Raw genomic sequence first — 19511 nt, 5'->3', positions numbered from 1 at the left:
GGCCACTCTCATAAAGAAATGCCAAATTAGAGAAATTGACAGTGCAGACAAGTGAAGTACATGGGTTGCAAAGGGGAAAGCTATCTCCATGTGCATACAGTGTGATACTTGGAGGTCAAAGCGAGAATTCTAAAGGCCGGGACAGGGAACGATGGAAACAGTTTTCAGAGGAGGCTGTATGTACCAAGTACCCCCATGGCAGGAAGATGATTAACGAACAAAGCTTTGAAATAACAGATAAACAAATAGACCAGACTACACAAAAAGAAAATTACAAGGCTGGTTGATGTTGCACATTTCAACTGTGCAGGCAGTGTGAGGAGATACGTGGCCCTCTGGGTTTCCAAAGCAGCGCTCCTCGCCCGTCACCAAGTCACATGCAATACCCTGCAGGCCAACAAATATAAAGCAACACAAATGGCAAGAAACCTCCACACCGGAAACATACACACAAAACTTTCCATAAGATTAATCATTATTCGATCAAATAAGAATAATTAAATTAATAATAAATTATAATAACAATTATTATTAAATTAACAAACAACTCGAGCGCGTTTTTTTTACCCCCGGTTTTGACCGCTGTGACCTTAAGTCCCCACTCCCTGGGGCCAAATCCAAAACATCGTTACATATTTCATGCGTCTCCCAATGTTGATTGTACATGCAAAGCTCCATTGAAAAATGTTTTAAAATGTGCCCGTAATTACATTTTTTGTTATCTGACCTTTTGACCCCAACCCAGGGGACAGGGACAAAAGTGACACTGCCCTTACACCTTCTTGCCATGTGGTGATCATAACTTCTAGGTTTCGTGAATTTCTGCACAAACCTTTCGGAGGAGGTAGCGTGACGCACGGACAGACAGACAGATGGAGCCGATTATAATATCCCTCCTTTTTTTTTTCTTCAAAAAGCACGGGGATAAAAATACGATTGCGCAATCAAATGAAACTATACTATGTACCACTATGTCCCAATTTAGTTATTGTGGGGCTTAATTTCGACCAATCACAGGCAACCACTATGTACCGATTTAGTTATTGTGGGGCTTCATTCCGACTAATCACAGGCAACCACTATGTACCGATTTCGTTATTGTGGGGCTTAATTTTGACCAATCACAGGCAACCACTATGTACCGATTTCGTTATTGTGGGGCTTAATTTCGACCAATCACAGGCAACCACCATGTACCGATTTAGTTATTGTGGGGCTTCATTCCGACTAATCACAGGCAACCACTATGTACCGATTTTGTTATTGTGGGGCTTAATTTTGACCAATCACGAGCAACCACTTTGTCCTGATTTAGGTATTGTGGGGCTTCATTTCGACCAATCACAGGCAACCACTATGTACCGATTTAGTTATTGTGGGGCTTAATTTTGACCAATCACGAGCAACCACTATGTCCTGATTTAGGTATTGTGGGGTTTCATTTCAACCAATCGCAGGCAACCACTATGTACCGATTTAGTTATTGTGGGGCTTAATTTTGACCAATCACGAGCAACAACTTTGTCCTGATTTAGGTATTGTGGGGTTTCATTTCGACCAATCGCAGGCAACCACTATGTCCTGATTTAGGTATTGTGGGGTTTCATTTCGACCAATCACAGGCAACCACTATGTACCGATTTAGTTATTGTGGGGCTTAATTTTGACCAATCACGAGCAACCACTTTGTCCTGATTTAGGTATTGTGGGGTTTCATTTCGACCAATCGCAGGCAACCACTATGTACCGATTTAGTTATTGTGGGGCTTAATTTTGACCAATCGCGAGCAACCACTATGTCCTGATTTAGGTATTGTGGGGTTTAATTTTGACCAATCGCGAGCAACCACTATGTCCTGATTTAGGTATTGTGGGGTTTCATTTCGACCAATCGCAGGCAACCACTATGTCCTGATTTAGTTATTGTGGGGCTTAATTTTGACCAATCACGAGCAACCACTATGTCCTGATTTAGGTATTGTGGGGCTTCATTTCGACCAATCGCAGGCAACCACTATGTACCGATTTAGTTATTGTGGGGCTTAATTTTGACCAATCACGAGCAACCACTATGTCCTGATTTAGGTATTGTGGGGCTTCATTTCGACCAATCGCAGGCAACCATTATGTACCAATTTAGTTATTGTCGGGCTTAATTTTGACCAATCGCGAGCAACCACTATGTCCTGATTTAGGTATTGTGGGGCTTCATTTCGACCAATCGCAGGCAACCACTATGTACCAATTTAGTTATTGTCGGGCTTAATTTTGACCAATCGCGAGCAACCACTCTGTCCTGATTTAGGTACTGTGGGGCTTCATTTCGACCAATCACAATTTTTGACCTGAGTTGTGGTGGTTATCTCTCACCACGAGCCTCTTCTTGTTTCTCGCGCGTTAATAATGAAATGGCACCGAAGTATAAAACGATTGACAAAAGTGGTTCTTTCAACATTTATTTATTTGCTGGTTTACAGAGCTTCAGAATGATTTATGAAATAAACACATCGACAGATTAAAAAGGAAAACGATTAATAGAGGAGGAACGACGGAAGCATAAGGCAAGTTGAATCGCTTCTGAATGTTTAATCTGCTTCAACACAGCAAGACACTTTATCATAAGACTGATCTATATTTATTTCACATAATTATATAAAATGTGATGTAAATTTTTGGCAGCAGTCGACCCTCCACTATATTTTCTCGGAGCCCAGCAACCGTACCTCCTTATTACCCTCGACAAAGGAGAAGGTATTGCATTCGAGTCCGTTTGTTTGTCCGTTTGTCGGCACAAACTAAATATGGTTTTCTCTGCAGACGTTGGTCAGATTGACAGGAAAGTGTCAACACAGGCGTACATCCTGCAGTAGAGTTTTTGAATGATAATTATGACGTCACATGGTACGGGCGCCATCTTGGAAAAACCGAAAAACTTTGACCCTCTAAATCTCCGAAAGCGCTTCATAGAAAAAATTGAGACATGGCTCATTGTAAAGAACTCTCCATGGGGAATAAAATATGTTAATGATGATGTCCTACTGTCATAGGTACCTCTATTATGACATCATAATTCTACAAGTACAAAACTTCATCCAATCAAGATTAAATTTCTTGAGCATAATCTATGGATGAATTGGTGGAGGGAAAAAAAATGATGACGTCATCGGTCACGTGGTTCAGCCGCCATATTTGTTTTAACACAAAAGCCTTAAAAACCAATAAAAACACATCCTGCGAGGGTCTGCAATCTCTGATTCCTCTGTCTTGTTCCCATATGAAATTGGTTTTAACTATCACGGTTTTGATTATCACCCTGGTGTTGGGTTAGCGGCTAGGGTGCCGGCTTAGGATCCTAGGATCCTGGGTTCGAATCCCGGTCGATCGCTGAATTAACGCCAGGGGGGTTGACTCAGCCTGTCATCCTTCCGAGGTCGGCTAATTGAGTACCAGTTCACTGGTAATTCCCTGTTTGTCGTTAAAGGCGGCAAAAAGGGTTGGCGTCAGGAAGGGCATCCGGCCGTAAAACATTGCTTCAAAAAGGGGACCGAAAAACAACAACAACCACGGTTCCCGAAAAAGGCCAACCCCCGCTTTGCGGGGAAAAATGGCCTCTAAAGGTGGTTATTTTTTTTATTTTTTTTTATCACGGTTTTGAATATCGCAGTATTTCCAGGAATGTAACCCCTGCGATATTTAAGGGTTTACTCTATGTATCGTTTTTGTGCCTATGTCTCAATTGTGAAGAATCACTTGTAAGAAATTTGAAACATTCTTGGATCCAGATCCTGATGATATTCACCAAAATCTAATTAATTAGTATTTGTCACACACCAAACCTGTCAACGAAGTTTAATCCGAATTCATATACAGCATTTTGAAATATCATGTTATACATCGTTTTTGACCCCATCTCTAAAAGGTGAAGAATCACTGAATAATTTTTTTAATTCTTGTATCTGGATCTAGATCCAAATCTTCAACAAAATCTAATCAATTCGCCCTTGTCACACACCCAACATGTCCATAAAGTTTCGTCCAAATCCATCTGTAACTGTTTGAGACATCCTGCTCAGAGACAGACAGACAAAAAGGGGTGAAAACAAAACCTCCATCCACCTTCAATGGCAGAGGTAATGATGACACCAATTCTTTCTTTCAACACATGTGTGGAAGTGCGACATCACATCTCTTTATGTTTGTGTGCACCGTGTGTGCACCGGCGTTGCTTCCGGTTCCTCGGGCGAGTGAGGCGTGCTTCGAGCTCTCCACGGCATCGAAGTTTGAGTGTTTTCCCATTCTTGTCTTTGTCAAATTTCCACTGGTTATTTTGCTGTGTAATAATAATAATAATAATTCATTTATTTTGTATAGCGCTTTTCCAGAAGCCCAAAGGCGCTTTGACAGAGTGGAAAACATAATGCATAACAATACATGAAAACAACAATTGCAAAAAGACAAGAATCAAGAAAACAAACAGCAGCGATATACGGCATATATATAAGACAAGAATCAAAAAGACAAGACAAGAATCAATAGGGAAATATTTAAAGCAAAAGGAGGGAGAAGGAGAAGAGATAGTCAGGGGTTAAATGCTGTGGGTTGAATGTTGAATGCAGCGTTGAACAGGTGGGTCTTTAGTGATGTTTTGAATGTGGTGAGTGAGGAGGAGTCTCTGATGGTGTGAGGTAGTGAGTTCCAGAGGGTGGGAGCAGCGATGGAGAAGGCCCTGTCCCCCCAGGATCTGAATTTGGTCCGGATGGAGGGGGTCAGGAGGTTGGTACCAGCAGAGCGGAGGTTGCGGGTGGGAGTGTGTCTGGAGAGGAGGTCAGCCAGGTAGGATGGGGCCAGGTTATGGAGGGCTTTGTATGTCAAGAGGAGGATTTTGTACTGGATTCTCTGGGGGATGGGGAGCCAGTGAAGCTTGTAAAGGACGGGGGTGATGTGGTCACGGGTCCGGGAATGAGTGAGTAGACGGGCAGCGGAGTTCTGAATGTATTGGAGTTTATTGGTGATTTTTGAGGGTGAACCATAGAGGAGGCTATTGCAGTAGTCCAGACGGGAGGTGATGAAGGCGTGGCCGTATTCCGTACCATCAAAAGCAGATTCCGTTATCCAGCCGGAGAACACGCGGCACGTGCGGGTGTGAAAAGGCAGGACAGGTGTGAGATGTCAGGTCAGAAAGGTAGAAGCAGACCCTGTACATCCATCCAGTCGGAGAAGCGGCGAATATGCAACGCCAGCGTCCTCTCGCAACCGAACCCGGAACTGTACGTGTTACGTGTTATTGTGTGTTTCTAGTTGGTGTTGGTTTGTGGTTCGTGCAAACTTGTGTGTAGTTAATCGTTTTCTGGGTCGTACCTCGTGCGCGGCCTGGTGACTTGGGGGTTCCCTCCCCCCATCGGTGTTTTGTCGGTTTGAGTTATTTCCTTCGCTATATTGCTTGTTTCTTTTATTTTGTTTTCTCCCCCTCACCTCACCTCCCGAGACAAAGAATTCTATATTGATTCTTTCTCTCCTCCCGGACACGTGCTTGTTCGCTCTCCTCCTCGTCTCGGCTTGTGCCCCGCCCCCTGTATCTCGTTTTCTGACGCCTCTGCTCCTTCTTTCTCAAATCCACGTTCTCGCTTGGAGACTTTTCCCGGATTGGTTTTACATGGTTTTCATGGTTCTGTTTGGATATTTTTGGAATATGTTTAAACCGCAGCCGTGATGCTGACGCCGCCCCCCCCCCCCCCCCCCCAGAATTTCCATGTTTTAAACGTTTCCCAGTGTGTACCCTGGTCAGAATAGGTACACCGTATCCCTGCGTGTCGTAAGAGACAACTAAGAGGGTTGGCGTCAGGAAGGGCATCCGGCCATAAAAACATTGCCTCAAAAAGAGAACCATGACAATCACAAGTACATATGGGCAGGGTGCAGCCCGAAGTGGAGATCGGTTTCTGAGGTTTGGGACATGGAATGTAGGGACAATGACAGGGAGATCAGGAGAAGTGGTGGAAGTATTGGTCAGAAGAAGAGTGGACATATGTTGTGTGCAAGAGACGAGATGGAAGAGAAGTGGTGTGAGAATGGTGAAGGGTAGGCAGGGACAGAAATACAAGTTTGTGTGGCAAGGGTGCCCGGAGGGCGTGAATGGTGTTGGTGTCCTGTTTTCTGAGGAGTTTGTAGACAGTGTGGTGAGTGTGACTAGAGTGAGTGATAGGTTGATGATGGTGAAAATGATAATTGGAAAGCTCTTGGTGAACGTCATCTCGGGATATGCTCCGCAGGTTGGTCGAAGCGATGAAGAGAAGGACAAGTTCTGGTGTGCGATAGAGAAGCTGATGGAAAACGTGAAAGATGAGGAAGTTGTTGTGGTGGGAGGAGACCTGAATGGACATGTGGGAAGGAGTATGGATGGTTTTGAGGGAGTTCATGGGGGTTACGGATATGGTGTGAGAAATGGAGAAGGTGAAAGGATTTTGGAGTTTGCTGATGGAGCTGATTTGTTGATTTGTAATACTCAGTTCCAGAAAGAGGACAATAAGCTTGTTACATACACGTCAGGTGGGTCGACGACAACCGTTGACTACCTGATGGTGCGTAGGCGAGATAGGGGGCACCTCCGGGACACAAAGGTGATCCCGGGGGAGGAGGCTGTTTCACAGCACCACTTGGTTGTCTGCGACATAAGGGTGAAAGGTGCGAGGAGAGCTCGGCGGGTGAAGTACCAACCGAGAATGAAGGTGTGGAGGTTGAAAGAGGTGACAGTAAGGGAGGCATTAAAAGAGAGGCTGAGTAGGGTAGAGGATGATGTGGTTGAGCTTGAAAGTGGTTGGATGTCAATGAAAGCTAGTCTGTTGGGAGCCGTTGGTGAGGTATGTGGATGGACAAAAGGACCACCGAGGCACTCGGAAACATGGTGGTGGGATGTTGAAGTTGGAAAGAGGATTGACGAGAAGAGGAAGAAGTTCAAAGAGTGGCAGAAGGCGAAGGGTACGGGAGCAGAAACAGCAGAGCATGAAAGTTATAAGGCAGCCAGGAAGGCTGCAAAGAAAGAGCTAGCAAAGGCGCAGGAGGCATGTAGGAAAATGTTCGGAGAACGCTTGGATTCGGAAGAGGGTCAGAAAGCAGTATTCAGGATTGCAAAGCACATAGCGAAAGAAAGGTGTGATGTGATGGGGGTGAGTTGCTTGAAGGATGAAGTGGGACAAATCGTTGTCGACCCAGATGGAATTAAAGGAAGATGGAAAAGATATATGGAAATGCTGTTGAATACAGAGAATGAATGGGATGGCAACATAGAGAGTAACCCAGTTTTAGGACCGGCAGAGAAGATAACTGAGAAGGAAGTTGAGGAAGCGATAAAAGCAATGAAGAGTGGAAAAGCAGGAGGGCCGACGGGAGTTGTGGGAGATATGTTGAAGGCAGCAGGAAGTTGGGGTGTGAAGAGAATGACAGAGATCTGTAATCTGGTGGTGAAAGAAGGCCGCATTCCAGTGGATTGGGAACTGAGTACCCTCGTCCCTCTATACAAGGGGAAAGGTGACCCTCTGGAGTGTGGCTCGTACCGAGCGATAAAGTTATTGGAGCATGGAATGAAGGTATTGGAAAGGGTGTTGGAGAGGAGGATAAGGAAGAAAGTGAAGATCGACGAAATGCAGTTTGGATTTATGCCAGGAAGAGGAACGACAGATGCGCTTTTCATTGTGAGGCAGTTGCAGGAGAAGTACATGGATAAGAGAAAGAAGTTGTTTTTTGGGTTTGTTGATCTGGAGAAAGCATTCGATAGGGTTCCACGCAAAGTATTGACATGGGCATTGAGGAAGTTAGGAGTGGAGGAATGGTTGATCAGAGTAGTGATGGCAATGTACAAAAGAGCGTGCACAGCTGTAAGGACGAAGGACGGGAACAGTGGTGAGTTTGAGGTGAAGGTGGGAGTGCATCAGGGGTCGGTACTAAGTCCACTACTATTTGTAGCTGTGATGGAGGTGCTGGCTCAGAACGTAAAGGAGGGTTTACCGTGGGAGTTGTTGTATGCAGATGATCTGGTGTTGATTGCGGAAAGTATGGATGGACTGAAGGAAAATATGAACAAGTGGAAGGAATGTATGGAGACAAAAGGTCGGAAGGTGAATATCGGAAAGACAAAGGTGATGGCAAGTGGTAAAGCATGTGGTGAGGTGGAAAGAACTGGGAAGTGGCCGTGTGCTGTGTGCAGGAAGGGTGTCGGAGTGAACTCCATTCAATGTACAATGTGTGCTGAGTGGGTTCATCAAAAATGTTGTGGTCTGAGAGGGTCATTTACCAGTGTGGCAGCTGCATTCAAATGTAAGGTGTGCACAGAAGGAGCTGCAAATGGAGGAAATGTTGAGTTGGATCTTGGAGACGGCGTGAAGCTGGAAGGTGTGAAAACATTTTGCTACCTCGGAGACATGCTGAATGGAGAAGGTGGATCAGACTCGGCAACGGTTGCTCGAGTGAGATGTGCATGGAAGAAGTTTCGGGAACTGAGTGGCGTGCTGATGAGGAGGAGAGTGTCGCTGAAGCTGAAGGGAAAGGTGTATGCTGCATGTGTGAGAAGTGTTATGATTTATGGGAGCGAGACATGGGTAATGAACGTAGAGCAGCAACGAAGGCTGGAAAGGGTGGAAATGCGAATGGTTCGATGGATGTGCGGAGTATCGTTGAGAGAGAGGAAGACAAATGATGAATTGCGAAAGATGATGGGAATATTGCCTGTGATTGATGCTGTGAAGAGGACCAGGTTGAGATGGTTTGGTCATGTATTGAGGAAGGATGAAAGTGACTGGTTGAGAAGAGTGATGGAAGTTAATGTAGAAGGAAGTGGAGGACGGGGAAGACCGAGAAAGACTTGGCTAAAGATGGTGGAAGAAGAAATGTGGGCAAGGGGGTTAACAAGGAGAGATGCAGAAAATAGGGCAAAATGGAGAAGATTGTCATGGGGACCGCAAGGCTAACCCCCGCTCTAGCAGGGAAAATGGCCTTAAAATGCATGTTGTTGTTGTTGTTGTTGTTGCACCGTGTAGAGACGGTAATCATGGCACACAAGCGTAAAGGTACCTGCATAAGAAAATAATGTCAGCACACTCACATTATTGTTGCTTTGCTCAAAGATCTCATGTGCCAACAGCTTGAGTGGCCCACAGTACACCGCAGATTTTGCCTCAAGGAAGCGCTGAATGGCATGATAGGTTTTACCGCTGTTGGTTGGACCCGAGTGGAACACAATCTTTCGATGGATTTTTCTCGCATCCTGATACCTGCAGTTAAAAACAAAAATATTTTGAAAATCCATCAATCAGTCCCAAATGTTCACAGCAAAGGATTGCATTCTCAGACACATGCTCGGGACCGATAATGATGGGAAGGTTGTACCAGTTGGCAGGGTGCCGGAGATCGCTGACTTTGCGAAGGTCTTCCATACAATCAAGCATGGGGAAGATTTGCTTAGCATGTTGCATGAAGTAAGGGAAAATGTCATCCACGTGCCCTATGGGAGAGATTACATTATAACATTCCAAGGAGTTCTAAACTATTGCCTTTGCTTCAGCAGTGAACTAGCTGCAAGAAGCCTGTAAAGTGACCGATGAAATAATGTCATGGTTAAACTGACGTTGGGGCAGAGGTGGACAATTTAAAAAAGATATCGACAGCAAAGCACCTTACCTGCCTGAAGGCATATGTCATTCAATATTACGTGGAAATCTGCTGGCAAGGTCTTCGACTCCATAACCCATTTCCTGAAGCTGATAAAAGCTTTATGAAAGAGCCGTGCTGGAATGTGCAAACAAGGACATAATTAGTACACTTCACCCAAAAACATTTTTATACCTCATCACCGAAGTATTCGAATTTCATCTTATCTGCAATTGGTAATTGTCCACTAGCATTCCGAGAAGTCAACCAGGCTCATGTGGGAGGTTGACAGACGGAGGGAGAAAGGAGAACAGGCAGACAATTTAAAAAATGAACAAACACATTTGCGTATGAGAAGGGGACTGGCAGGCAAAAAAGGGGTTTAGGGGCTCAGCGAGATTAGGGTAGGTGTGAGTATGCATCACATGTGCCAGCATTAGTTGTTGGATGTTAAAGACCCCACGGTGTCCTCCGCAAAGTATACGTGACCTATCGCCAGCACCGTGGCCACATTACAAATTCGTACGCTGACTTCCTGTGGCGGAGTGGCGACCCATCCAGGATTATAACCCTCGCCATAGAAACTGCTTGGACGGAACCGACGCTCTGTATAGAGAATGGTTCATGACCTGATCTGAATAAGAATAGGAGAAACCATGATGTGATGATGAGCGGTAGTCTTGAAATGGAAAACCAGTTTCTATAAGAACTAGATTCAGTGGAAAAAGTGGAAAAAGTTGGGAAAACTAATTTTCCCACCTGATGTTAACTATTATTACTACCACGTTACCATTAAAGGAAAAATCATTTTCAAACTCCATAAACATGCACCAGATGGAATTGATGAGTGCATTTATTTCCTTTTATATTAATTTCGTCTTTTTTCACTTTTTATTTCTTTTTTAATTTAATTAATATCTAAGCCTGGTGTTGGCCTAACGATGAATGTGGCTGGCTTCAGATCTTAGAACCTTGAGTTTGAGTCCGCTGTCATGCCGTTAAATAAACAACACCAGGTGGGTTGACACAGCCGGTCATCCTTGTGAAGTCGGCAAATGAGTATCAGCTTACTGGAAACAGGGGGCTCTGTATCAGCGGCACAACTGCGCTCCCAGCAATGAAGCCACCAGTAGCCAAAAGCTGCATACAGAATAATAATAAATCAATATTTGAAAAGCTTGGATTTGACTCCCACTTGGAAAGGAAGATGTGAAGCAGCTGCACCAGTCCAGAGCAGGGAGCAACATTCCATGCTACTTCTGATGAATGCATTGTATACTGCAATGAGCCGTGCATGGCTCAGAATAGACTTGGCTCTGCAGGGAATACCAAAGTAATGGCCAGCCACACAGGCCAGTTTGTGACGAGATGGATTAGGGCTAATCGTGAGACCCAGAAGCTCCAGAGACCACACCTCTATTCAGGGTTGGCTCTGAAGTAAACTAGAGGAGAGGTGGAGTGGAGCCGGAGGAGAGGTGGAGTGGAGCCGGAGGAGAGGTGGAGTGGAGCCGGAGGAGAGGTGGAGTGGAGCCGGAGGAGAGGTGGAGTGGAGCCGGAAGAGGTGGAGTGGAGCCGGAGGAGAGGTGGAGTGGAGCCAGAGGAGAGGTGGAGTGGAGCCGGAGGAGAGGTGGAGTGGGGTCGGAAGAGAGGTGGAGTGGGGTCGGAGGAGAGGTGGAGTGGGGTCGGAGGAGAGGTGGAGTGGGGTTGGAGGGGAGGTGTTGTGGGGTCGGAGGAGAGGTGGAGTGGGGTCGGAGGGGAGGTGTTGTGGGGTCGGAGGGGAGGTGGAGTGGGGTCGGAGGAGAAGTGGAGTGGGGTCGGAGGAGAGGTGGAGAGGGGTCGGAGGAGTGGTGGAGTGGGGTCGGGGGTGGTTCAACAACTGATTGTGACATGACAGGAGAAGTAGTCAGAGTATGGGAATGAATGAGCAGTGACTTGTTTTTTTTCCAGCTCTGCAGGGAGAGATGCCAAGGGAGCCTGCTTCTCAGAAACAGTGTTCTGTCCTGCACAGGGTGGACTGAACAAAACTGTACAGATGATTTGCCAGGGAAGTGGAGATCAATGATATAGATCTTGTTCTGCAGTATACTGTTAAATGCAATGTACAACCCGGGATGGAACCGCTGACAAAAAGGTTTCCTGAGCAAAATAAATTCTGGATGATCTTCCATTGCTTTACCAACGGACATACAGGAAATAACTTGGAATATGGCTGAAGTAAAACACACAATGGCCTACTCTCTGTGAAAGGTATCGTGCAATCTTCAAAATCCACAAGTACTATCGACTAAGAAAGCTGAACAAATATTCTCCGTGAAGACAACAAACAACAACAACAACATGCATTTTAAGGCCATTTTCCCTGCTGGAGCGGGGGTTAGCCTTGCGGTCCCCATGACAATCTTCTCCATTTTGCCCTATTTTCTGCATCTCTCCTTGTTAACCCCCTTGCCCGCATTTATTATTCCACCACCTCGCATTTATTATTCCACCACCTCCAGCCAAGTCTTTCTTGGTCTTCCCCGTCCTCTACTTCCTTCTACATTCATTTCCATCACTCTTCTCAACCAGTCACTTTCATCCTTCCTCAACACATGACCAAACCATCTCAACCTGTTCCTCTTCACAGCATCAATCACAGGCTCTATTCCCATCATCTTTCGCAATTCATCATTTGTCTTCCTCTCTCTCTCAACGATACTCCGCACATCCACCGAACCATTCGCATTTCCACCCTTTCCAGCCTTCGTTGCTGCTCTACATTCATTACCCATGTCTCACTCCCAGAAATCATAACACTTCTCACACATGCAGCATACACCTTTCCCTTCAGCTTCAACGACACTCCCCTCCTCGTCAGCACGCCACTCAGTTCCCGAAACTTCTTCCATGCACATCTCACTCTTGCAACCGTTGCCGAGTCTGATCCACCTTCTCCATTCAGCATGTCTCAGAGGTAGCAAAATGTTTTCACACCTTCCAGCTTCACGCCGTCTCCAAGATCCAACTCGACATTTCCTCCATCTGCAGCTCCCTCTGTGCACACCTTACATTTGAATGTAGCTGCCACACTGGTTAATGACCCTCTCAGACCACTACATTTTTGATGAACCCACTCAGCGCACATTGTACAATGTACATGGAATGGAGTTCACTCTGACACCCTTCCTGCACACAGCACATGGCCACTTCCCAGTTCTTTCCACCTCACCACATGCTTTACCACTTGCCATCACCTTCGTCTTTCCTATATTCACCTTCAGACCTTTAGTCTCCATACATTCCTTCCACTTGTTCATCTTTTCCTTCAGTCCATCCATACTTTCCGCAATCAACACCAGATCATCTGCATACAACAACTCCCACGGTAAACCCTCCTTTACGTTCTGAGCCAGTACCTCCATCACAGCTACAAATAGTAGTGGACTTAATACCGACCCCTGATGCACTCCCACCTTCACCTCAAACTCACCACTGTTCCCGTCCTTCGTCCTTACAGCTGTGCGCGCTCTATAAAGGATGGTATTATATTGGATGCAATTAACTACCTTCTTCTTCTTTCAAATGTAGCACAAGGCTGGAGGGCAGCGTCGTTGGCTAAGGGTATTGTGGTGCCGCTGATGCAGTACACCCTGCTGGTTAGGGTAGGAATTTGGAATTTCGCCATGATGCCAACGATAGCTCGCATTAGGCCACCGTGGGGTCTTTAAGGCTCACCAACTAATGCCGGAAGTTGGGACACCCAGTTTAATGTCCATCCAAGGGACAGCACAAACCTTGATGAACCACCCAGCCTGTGAAATACAAACAACAGGCATTTTAAGGCCATTTTCCCTGCTAGAGCAGGGGTTAGCCTTGCGTTCCCCATGACAATCCTCTCCATTTTGCCCTATTTTCTGCATCTCCCCTTGTTAACCCCCTTGCCCGCATTTCTTCTTCCACCATCTTTAGCCAAGTCTTTCTCGGTCTTCCCCATCCTCTACTTCCTTCTGCATTCATTTCCATCACTCTTCTCAACCAGTCACTTTCATCCTTCCTCAACACATGACCAAACCATCTCAACCTGTTTCTCTTCACAGCATCAATCACAGGCTCTATTCCCATCATCTTTCGCAATTCTTCATTTGTCTTCCTCTCTCTCAACGATACTCCACACATCCACCGAACCATTCGCATTTCCACCCTTTCCAGCCTTCGTTGCTGCTCTACGTTCATTACCCATGTCTCGCTCCCATAAATCATAACACTTGTCACACATGCAGCATACACCTTTCCCTTCAGCTTCAACGACACTCCCCTCCTTGTCAGCACGCCACTCAGTTCCCAAAACTTCTTCCATGCACATCTCACTCGAGCAACCGTTGCCGAGTCTCCACCTTCTCCATTCAGCATGTCTCCGAGGAAGCAAAATGTTATCACACCTTCCAGCTTCATGCCATCTCCAAGATCCAACTCAACATTTCCTCCATCTGCAGCTCCCTGTGTGCACACCTTACATTTGAATGTAGCTGCCACACTGGTTAATGACCCTCTCAGACCACTACATTTTTGATGAACCCACTCAGCGCACATTCAATGGAGTTCACTCGGACACCCTTCCTGCACACAGCACAGGGCCACTTCCCAGTTCTTTCCACCTCACCACATGCTTTACCACTTGCCATCACCTTCGTCTTTCCGATATTCACCTTCAGACCTTTTGTCTCCATACATTCCTTCCACTTGTTCATCTTTTCCTTCAGTCCATCCATACTCTCTGCAATCAACACCAGATCATCTGCATACAACAACTCCCACGGTAAACCCTCCTTTACGTTCTGAGCCAGCACTTCCATCACAGCTACAAATAGTATTGGACTTAGTACCGACCCCTGATGTACTCCCACCTTCACCTCAAACTCACCACTGTTCCCGTCCTTCGTCCTTACAGCTGTGCGCGCTCTTTTGTACATTGCCATCACTACTCTGATCAACCATTCCTCCACTCCTAACTTCCTCAATGCCCATGTCTCTACTTCGCGTGGAACCCTATCGAATGCTTTCTCCAGATCAACAAACCCAAGAAACAACTTCTTCCTCTTCTCCATGTACTTCTCCTGCAACTGCCTTACAATAAAAAGCGCGTCTGTCGTTCCTCTTCCTGGCATAAATCCAAACTGCATTTCGTCGATCTTCACTTTCTTCCTTATCCTCCTCTATCCTGTGAAATGAAAATATCTCATTATCCTCTCTATTCTCCTCTATCCTTCTTCCTTATCCTGTCAAATGCCGGAATGAAAGTTCACAGCTGCGTTGAGATTCAAACCCAGGCTAGACAGCTTAGAGGTAAGTGTGCAGACCTCTAGGACATCCCGCCAGCAATTCACTACCTGAGCAACCAGAAGGTAATTTGTTGTCAGACTAGTTCAGTCAAAACAAAATTTCACGGTATCCGACCACAAAGTGACTTTAAGGAATAAAACTGTTGAACAGTAGTTTTGAGAAATCAAGTTTGAAAATTAATTAAAATGTTTGTCCCCCACCTTATGTTAACCTCATTACTGGGGTATCTTTTATTTTTATTTTTTTTGTAAACAATATCGAGGCTCATGTAAGGGCTCGCACATTAAACACACATTAGCACATAAAACACAAAAAACATAAACGGACATGAGAAAAAAACAAAAAACGAAGAGCAGTATTCCCTCAAGCTGCGGATGAAAGCTTTGTATGTGGTGAGGAGCTCAGAGGTGCCAAGGAAAGACTTCGCACGACGGAGGATGCCCAGTCAGCAACTGGCTATGGAGGCCAGCTTGGAAATGTGGTTTTCCCTGGAAAGATCATGGCTGATAGTGAGACCCAAAAGCTTGAGTGACAGAACTTCAAGAGGATTGTTGAGAAAGTAGATGGGAGGGTTTTCCAGACGGTCTTTTCAGAGAGACAGAGTGAGAGTGTGAGATTTGTCAGGATTGAAAGACATGCTCCACTTGTTTGACCAGTTTGTGATTTTGTCCAGGTCTGCAGAGAGTGAAGAGGCTGCTGCCTTCCGATCTGAGGGCTGAGAGATATGGAGCGGCAGAGAGTGGAGTCATCAGCAAAGGGATAGAGAGGATTTTCCAGAGTCAGAAAGATCATTGATGCATACCAAAAAAAGCACAGGGCCCAGAACACTACCTTGAGGAACTCCAGCCTCAACAGGAAGGGGAGATGAGAGAATTCCATTCACGGCCACACGTTGACTGCGACCGGAGAGGAAGTCCGCAAGCCATGCGTGGAGATTTCCATGAATACCATAGGAGGAGAGTTTGGTGAGCAGATCGGGGTGGCAGACCGTATCGAAGGCACAAGATATGTCAAGGGAGACAGCTCTGATTTCCTGTTTGGTATTGAGGGCCTCCATCCATTGTTGAATCCATTGTTGAGACAGCAGAAGCAGCATTTCCAGAGTAGAATGACCTGGTCTGAATCCAAATTGATGATCAGAGATCAAGCCATTGGAGAAGAGGAAGGATTTAATATCAGAAGTGATGATGGATTCCATGACCTTGCTGATGATTGGGAGAAGACTGATTGGTCTGCTGTTGGAAGGATCTGTTTTTGCACCTTTTTTTATGTAAAGCGGTGATGTTGGCTGATTTCCAAGCTGATGGCAAGACTGTGCAAGCTGTTGACTTCCAGGTGAGATTTTTCAATTCCTTCGAGATAAACGCAGTTTCTAGATCCCATAGGATTTAAGTGCGGTTCATAGCTTACCCCAATATAAAAACACAAGTATAAAAACCCCTCAAAAATGACGAGCAGTGCAGCCTCGTGAGCGTGCCAATGTCTGAAGCCCCGGCCTAGCGTCATATGTCCTATTCATATAGCGTGCTTCTATCGTATTCATTTATTCGACATCCTACGGATAAATGAACACTCATTTTACTTTGCACGCGTTGCACATCACGTGCAGCGAATTTCACCTCCCTGCGCCTTGTATATATTGTTGTTGTTTTTTAACGCTTCTGTACACTGCCCTTGAGGCTCAGTTTGCAAGCCACTATCTACAATCCCAACAGAAGAGACATAATTACTATTTTATGGAAAATGTTTTTCAGGTTTATTTTATCCTCAAACATAGACCCTAGTGAACACAGTCATGTTAAAAGATTGGCCTTTAAAACACGACTAAAATCGTCTTTATGAAGGGGACAGACAAATACACATGGGGGTTTAAACACTACTGTATATAGACGTGCAATCAATTGAAACCCACCATCAAGCCCATTGCTTCCTGCCAACTTCTGTATTTGCTTCCGTTTGTAAAACGTGTTCAAGACCGAGAGAACTTTATCTGCAAAGGAAAAATACATTTTATGTATCCATCGAGAGGGGCACAAAATGCAGATTCTCTTACATAATATACATGAACTTTTCTCAAAAGTAAAGCATTTAAATTAAAAACAAGACCGATAGTCTAACAACAGCGTAGCCGGGCTTGTTTGATATTTTAGTTGAACAGGATAGTTTGACCTGGGTGGGGATACCAGTTAGCAAATAATATAAGCAAAGTATTAAATGTTTTTGACTTCAGGCATGGACAGTCGGTTCGTGAATGACTTGGGTAAAAAAAACAGCAAATGGCAAATGACGAACCAATAAACTTCACATTCCTGTGCCAATTTCAGTCTAACATCAGGCATTGAAGGCACATTTTCTATATTTTCATTCCAAACACAAATTAATACTATAGTATTAGCATATCAAAATACAATGTTAAATCACGATTGTATCGAGATATCATCAAACCAGCGAACCAAACTGTCAACCTGTTCACTTCCGGATTTGGGAGCAAGGTCCGTGTCGATCGCATTTCAAAATCATAATTTTATTGAGGAATTTTTGAAACCTCCTACCTACCTTACAACACCCGCTGGGACCCCAAGACGTTCCACAGGTTATTATATTTCCTTTCAGTAAATTATGCAACCGTACACAACAACACACAACATGCATTTTAAGGCCATTTTCCCTGCGAGAGCGGGGGTTAGCCTTGCAGTCCCCATGACAATCTTCTCCATTTGTAACTGTAAAAATATGCAACTGTAATGGTTACTAAATGCATCCCCCTGTCATGTGACCAGATCCTCAGCTCTGATTGGTGTATGTTTGTGGGGACAGACAAACGATGTTCTAGACGGCATTGCCCCACGGCCTACGCCGTAAAAAAAAGTTTTCTGCACTTTCACCGCCAAATCAAAGGGACTCACCAAACGTCTTGCCTATACAAAATATGATGAGCACAAATTAAACCAAAATGTATGTCTCCTGTAACTACTCCAATGGTCACAATTATTCCGGCATTGTTTCCGGTCGTCCAGGAAAAGTTTTTTTTTTTTTACCCAAGCCTTTCACGAACCGACTGGTCAGAGCTAAGGTGATTTTTCAGCAGGAACGTGTAACCTGTTCAGGGCGTGGCCATAATAACTCACCTGTCCTTGCGAGACGCTGCATGTTCTTTAACTAATGTTGTACTAGCAGATAGGACACCCAGCTTAACGTCCATCCGAGGGACGACGCACCTTGTGATGCTGATCGACCTTCGTGGGTTGTCGACTTGTGAACAAGTCGGGTCGGGAATCGAACTTACACAAGACACCTCTGCACCATCGTGTTGGACTGAAACCGACATATGTACACATTGTGCCTTAGGTGACGTCATGGCACTTTTAAATTTGAACGATGTACCCCCAACGGGTACATCAAGTTTGTAATAAATATAACACGAGATGGGTTGCCATTGCGATTGTGCAAGCTTTGTTATTTGTTGAGAACGTACTTCTGTTTAAAGATCCGGAGAGTTCAGCGCCGATGTTTCTGGAGTTGTTGTCCGGTTTCACCTTTAAAGGAACGAATAAGGACGTGTCCGCACCTGTCCCGGGATCCTCACCCTGGCTTAAGTTCATGCATCCCGCTGGTACGACCTGCTGGCGGGGCCGAGTCACAGTACGCCAGAGGTAGCGAACGGGCCAGCGCTGAGGCACGCGTCTTAGCATGTTCAGGTTAGAGCCACGTGGATTGCATGGCGAACAGATACAATGGGATTGGTGGTCAGATGGAGGCGTTGAAATAACGAAAGGCCCGTGATGATGTACCGCGATGGGGATCACACCAACAATTTCCCCTTCATTGAAGCCAGTCCGCCATTCTTACCCACAATGCCAGCTTCAATTTTACTCTCACTCAAGTTACCTTGAGACTTGAGAGGTTTAACCGATTAATACAACTACGCGTGGTGCCGTGGTTCCACTTCAAGGAGACTTCCGGGTGATATTTTTCTCTTCCTTTGAGAATTGAGATAAACGCAATTTCCACATCCCATCGGATTTAAGTACGGTAAACACCGAAATTAAACCGGTGTGTAATCCATGGTGTAGAGTCCTGCAAAGAAACAGAATCATAGCCTTCCCCCCCAAAAAGAAGGTATAAACAGTGCGAACTATACCGACATGGATATACAACAGGGTGTTAAAATTTACACAACAATTTTTTTCTTTTTTTTCAACGTCACTTTCTGAGCCGCCCGGCATTATGCACGCTACCGACCAAAGCGTAATTGACGTTAGGTATACGTACTGTGACGAAAGGCTGCAATTCCTCTCTCGACTTCTGCCAATTTCACAAATTTTACTTCGTAATTACAAAGTCGAGGATAATTAACTAATAGTCCAGACTGCTTGTTGTATGTACTCAGTTCCCAGGTTTATTGTAGAGCGCTCACCAAGTAGCTTACGCACTCAAGAAAGCACTCCATGCAAAACGGTTGTTAAGGAACGGCTGGCTTGGCAAGCGATAGCTAGCTGCTTGGTAACTGAACACAGCATGTATTCCTTCGGAATCAAACCCAATATTTTTCT

General features: G+C 45.3%; 1 protein-coding gene across 3 annotated transcripts in view; it reads right to left on the bottom strand.

The window, feature by feature from the left end:
• SUPV3L1 (Suv3 like RNA helicase) overlaps nucleotides 1-18948 on the bottom strand; it is a 60176-nt gene extending 41228 nt beyond the window's left edge. The window contains exons 1-6 of one of the 3 annotated variants that reach the window (XM_068111043.2): nucleotides 18434-18948; nucleotides 16871-16948; nucleotides 9670-9777; nucleotides 9379-9493; nucleotides 9095-9263; nucleotides 276-387 (exon numbers count right to left, since the gene is read on the bottom strand). In XM_068111043.2, coding sequence (XP_067967144.2) covers nucleotides 276-387; nucleotides 9095-9263; nucleotides 9379-9493; nucleotides 9670-9777; nucleotides 16871-16948; nucleotides 18434-18650 — 799 coding nt within the window. In that variant the 5' untranslated portion in view covers nucleotides 18651-18948. The remainder of the gene's footprint in view (nucleotides 1-275; nucleotides 388-9094; nucleotides 9264-9378; nucleotides 9494-9669; nucleotides 9778-16870; nucleotides 16949-18433) is intronic. The other 2 variants (XM_068111044.2, XM_068111045.2) reach the window with 2 other exon arrangements.
• Between the last annotated feature and the right edge of the window lie 563 nt (nucleotides 18949-19511).

Source organism: Myxine glutinosa, chromosome 3 (assembly GCF_964187855.1).
Source record: "Myxine glutinosa chromosome 3, kmMyxGlut1.1, whole genome shotgun sequence".
NCBI lineage: Eukaryota > Metazoa > Chordata > Myxini > Myxiniformes > Myxinidae > Myxine > Myxine glutinosa.
This window is presented reverse-complemented; position numbering and strand designations above follow the sequence as displayed.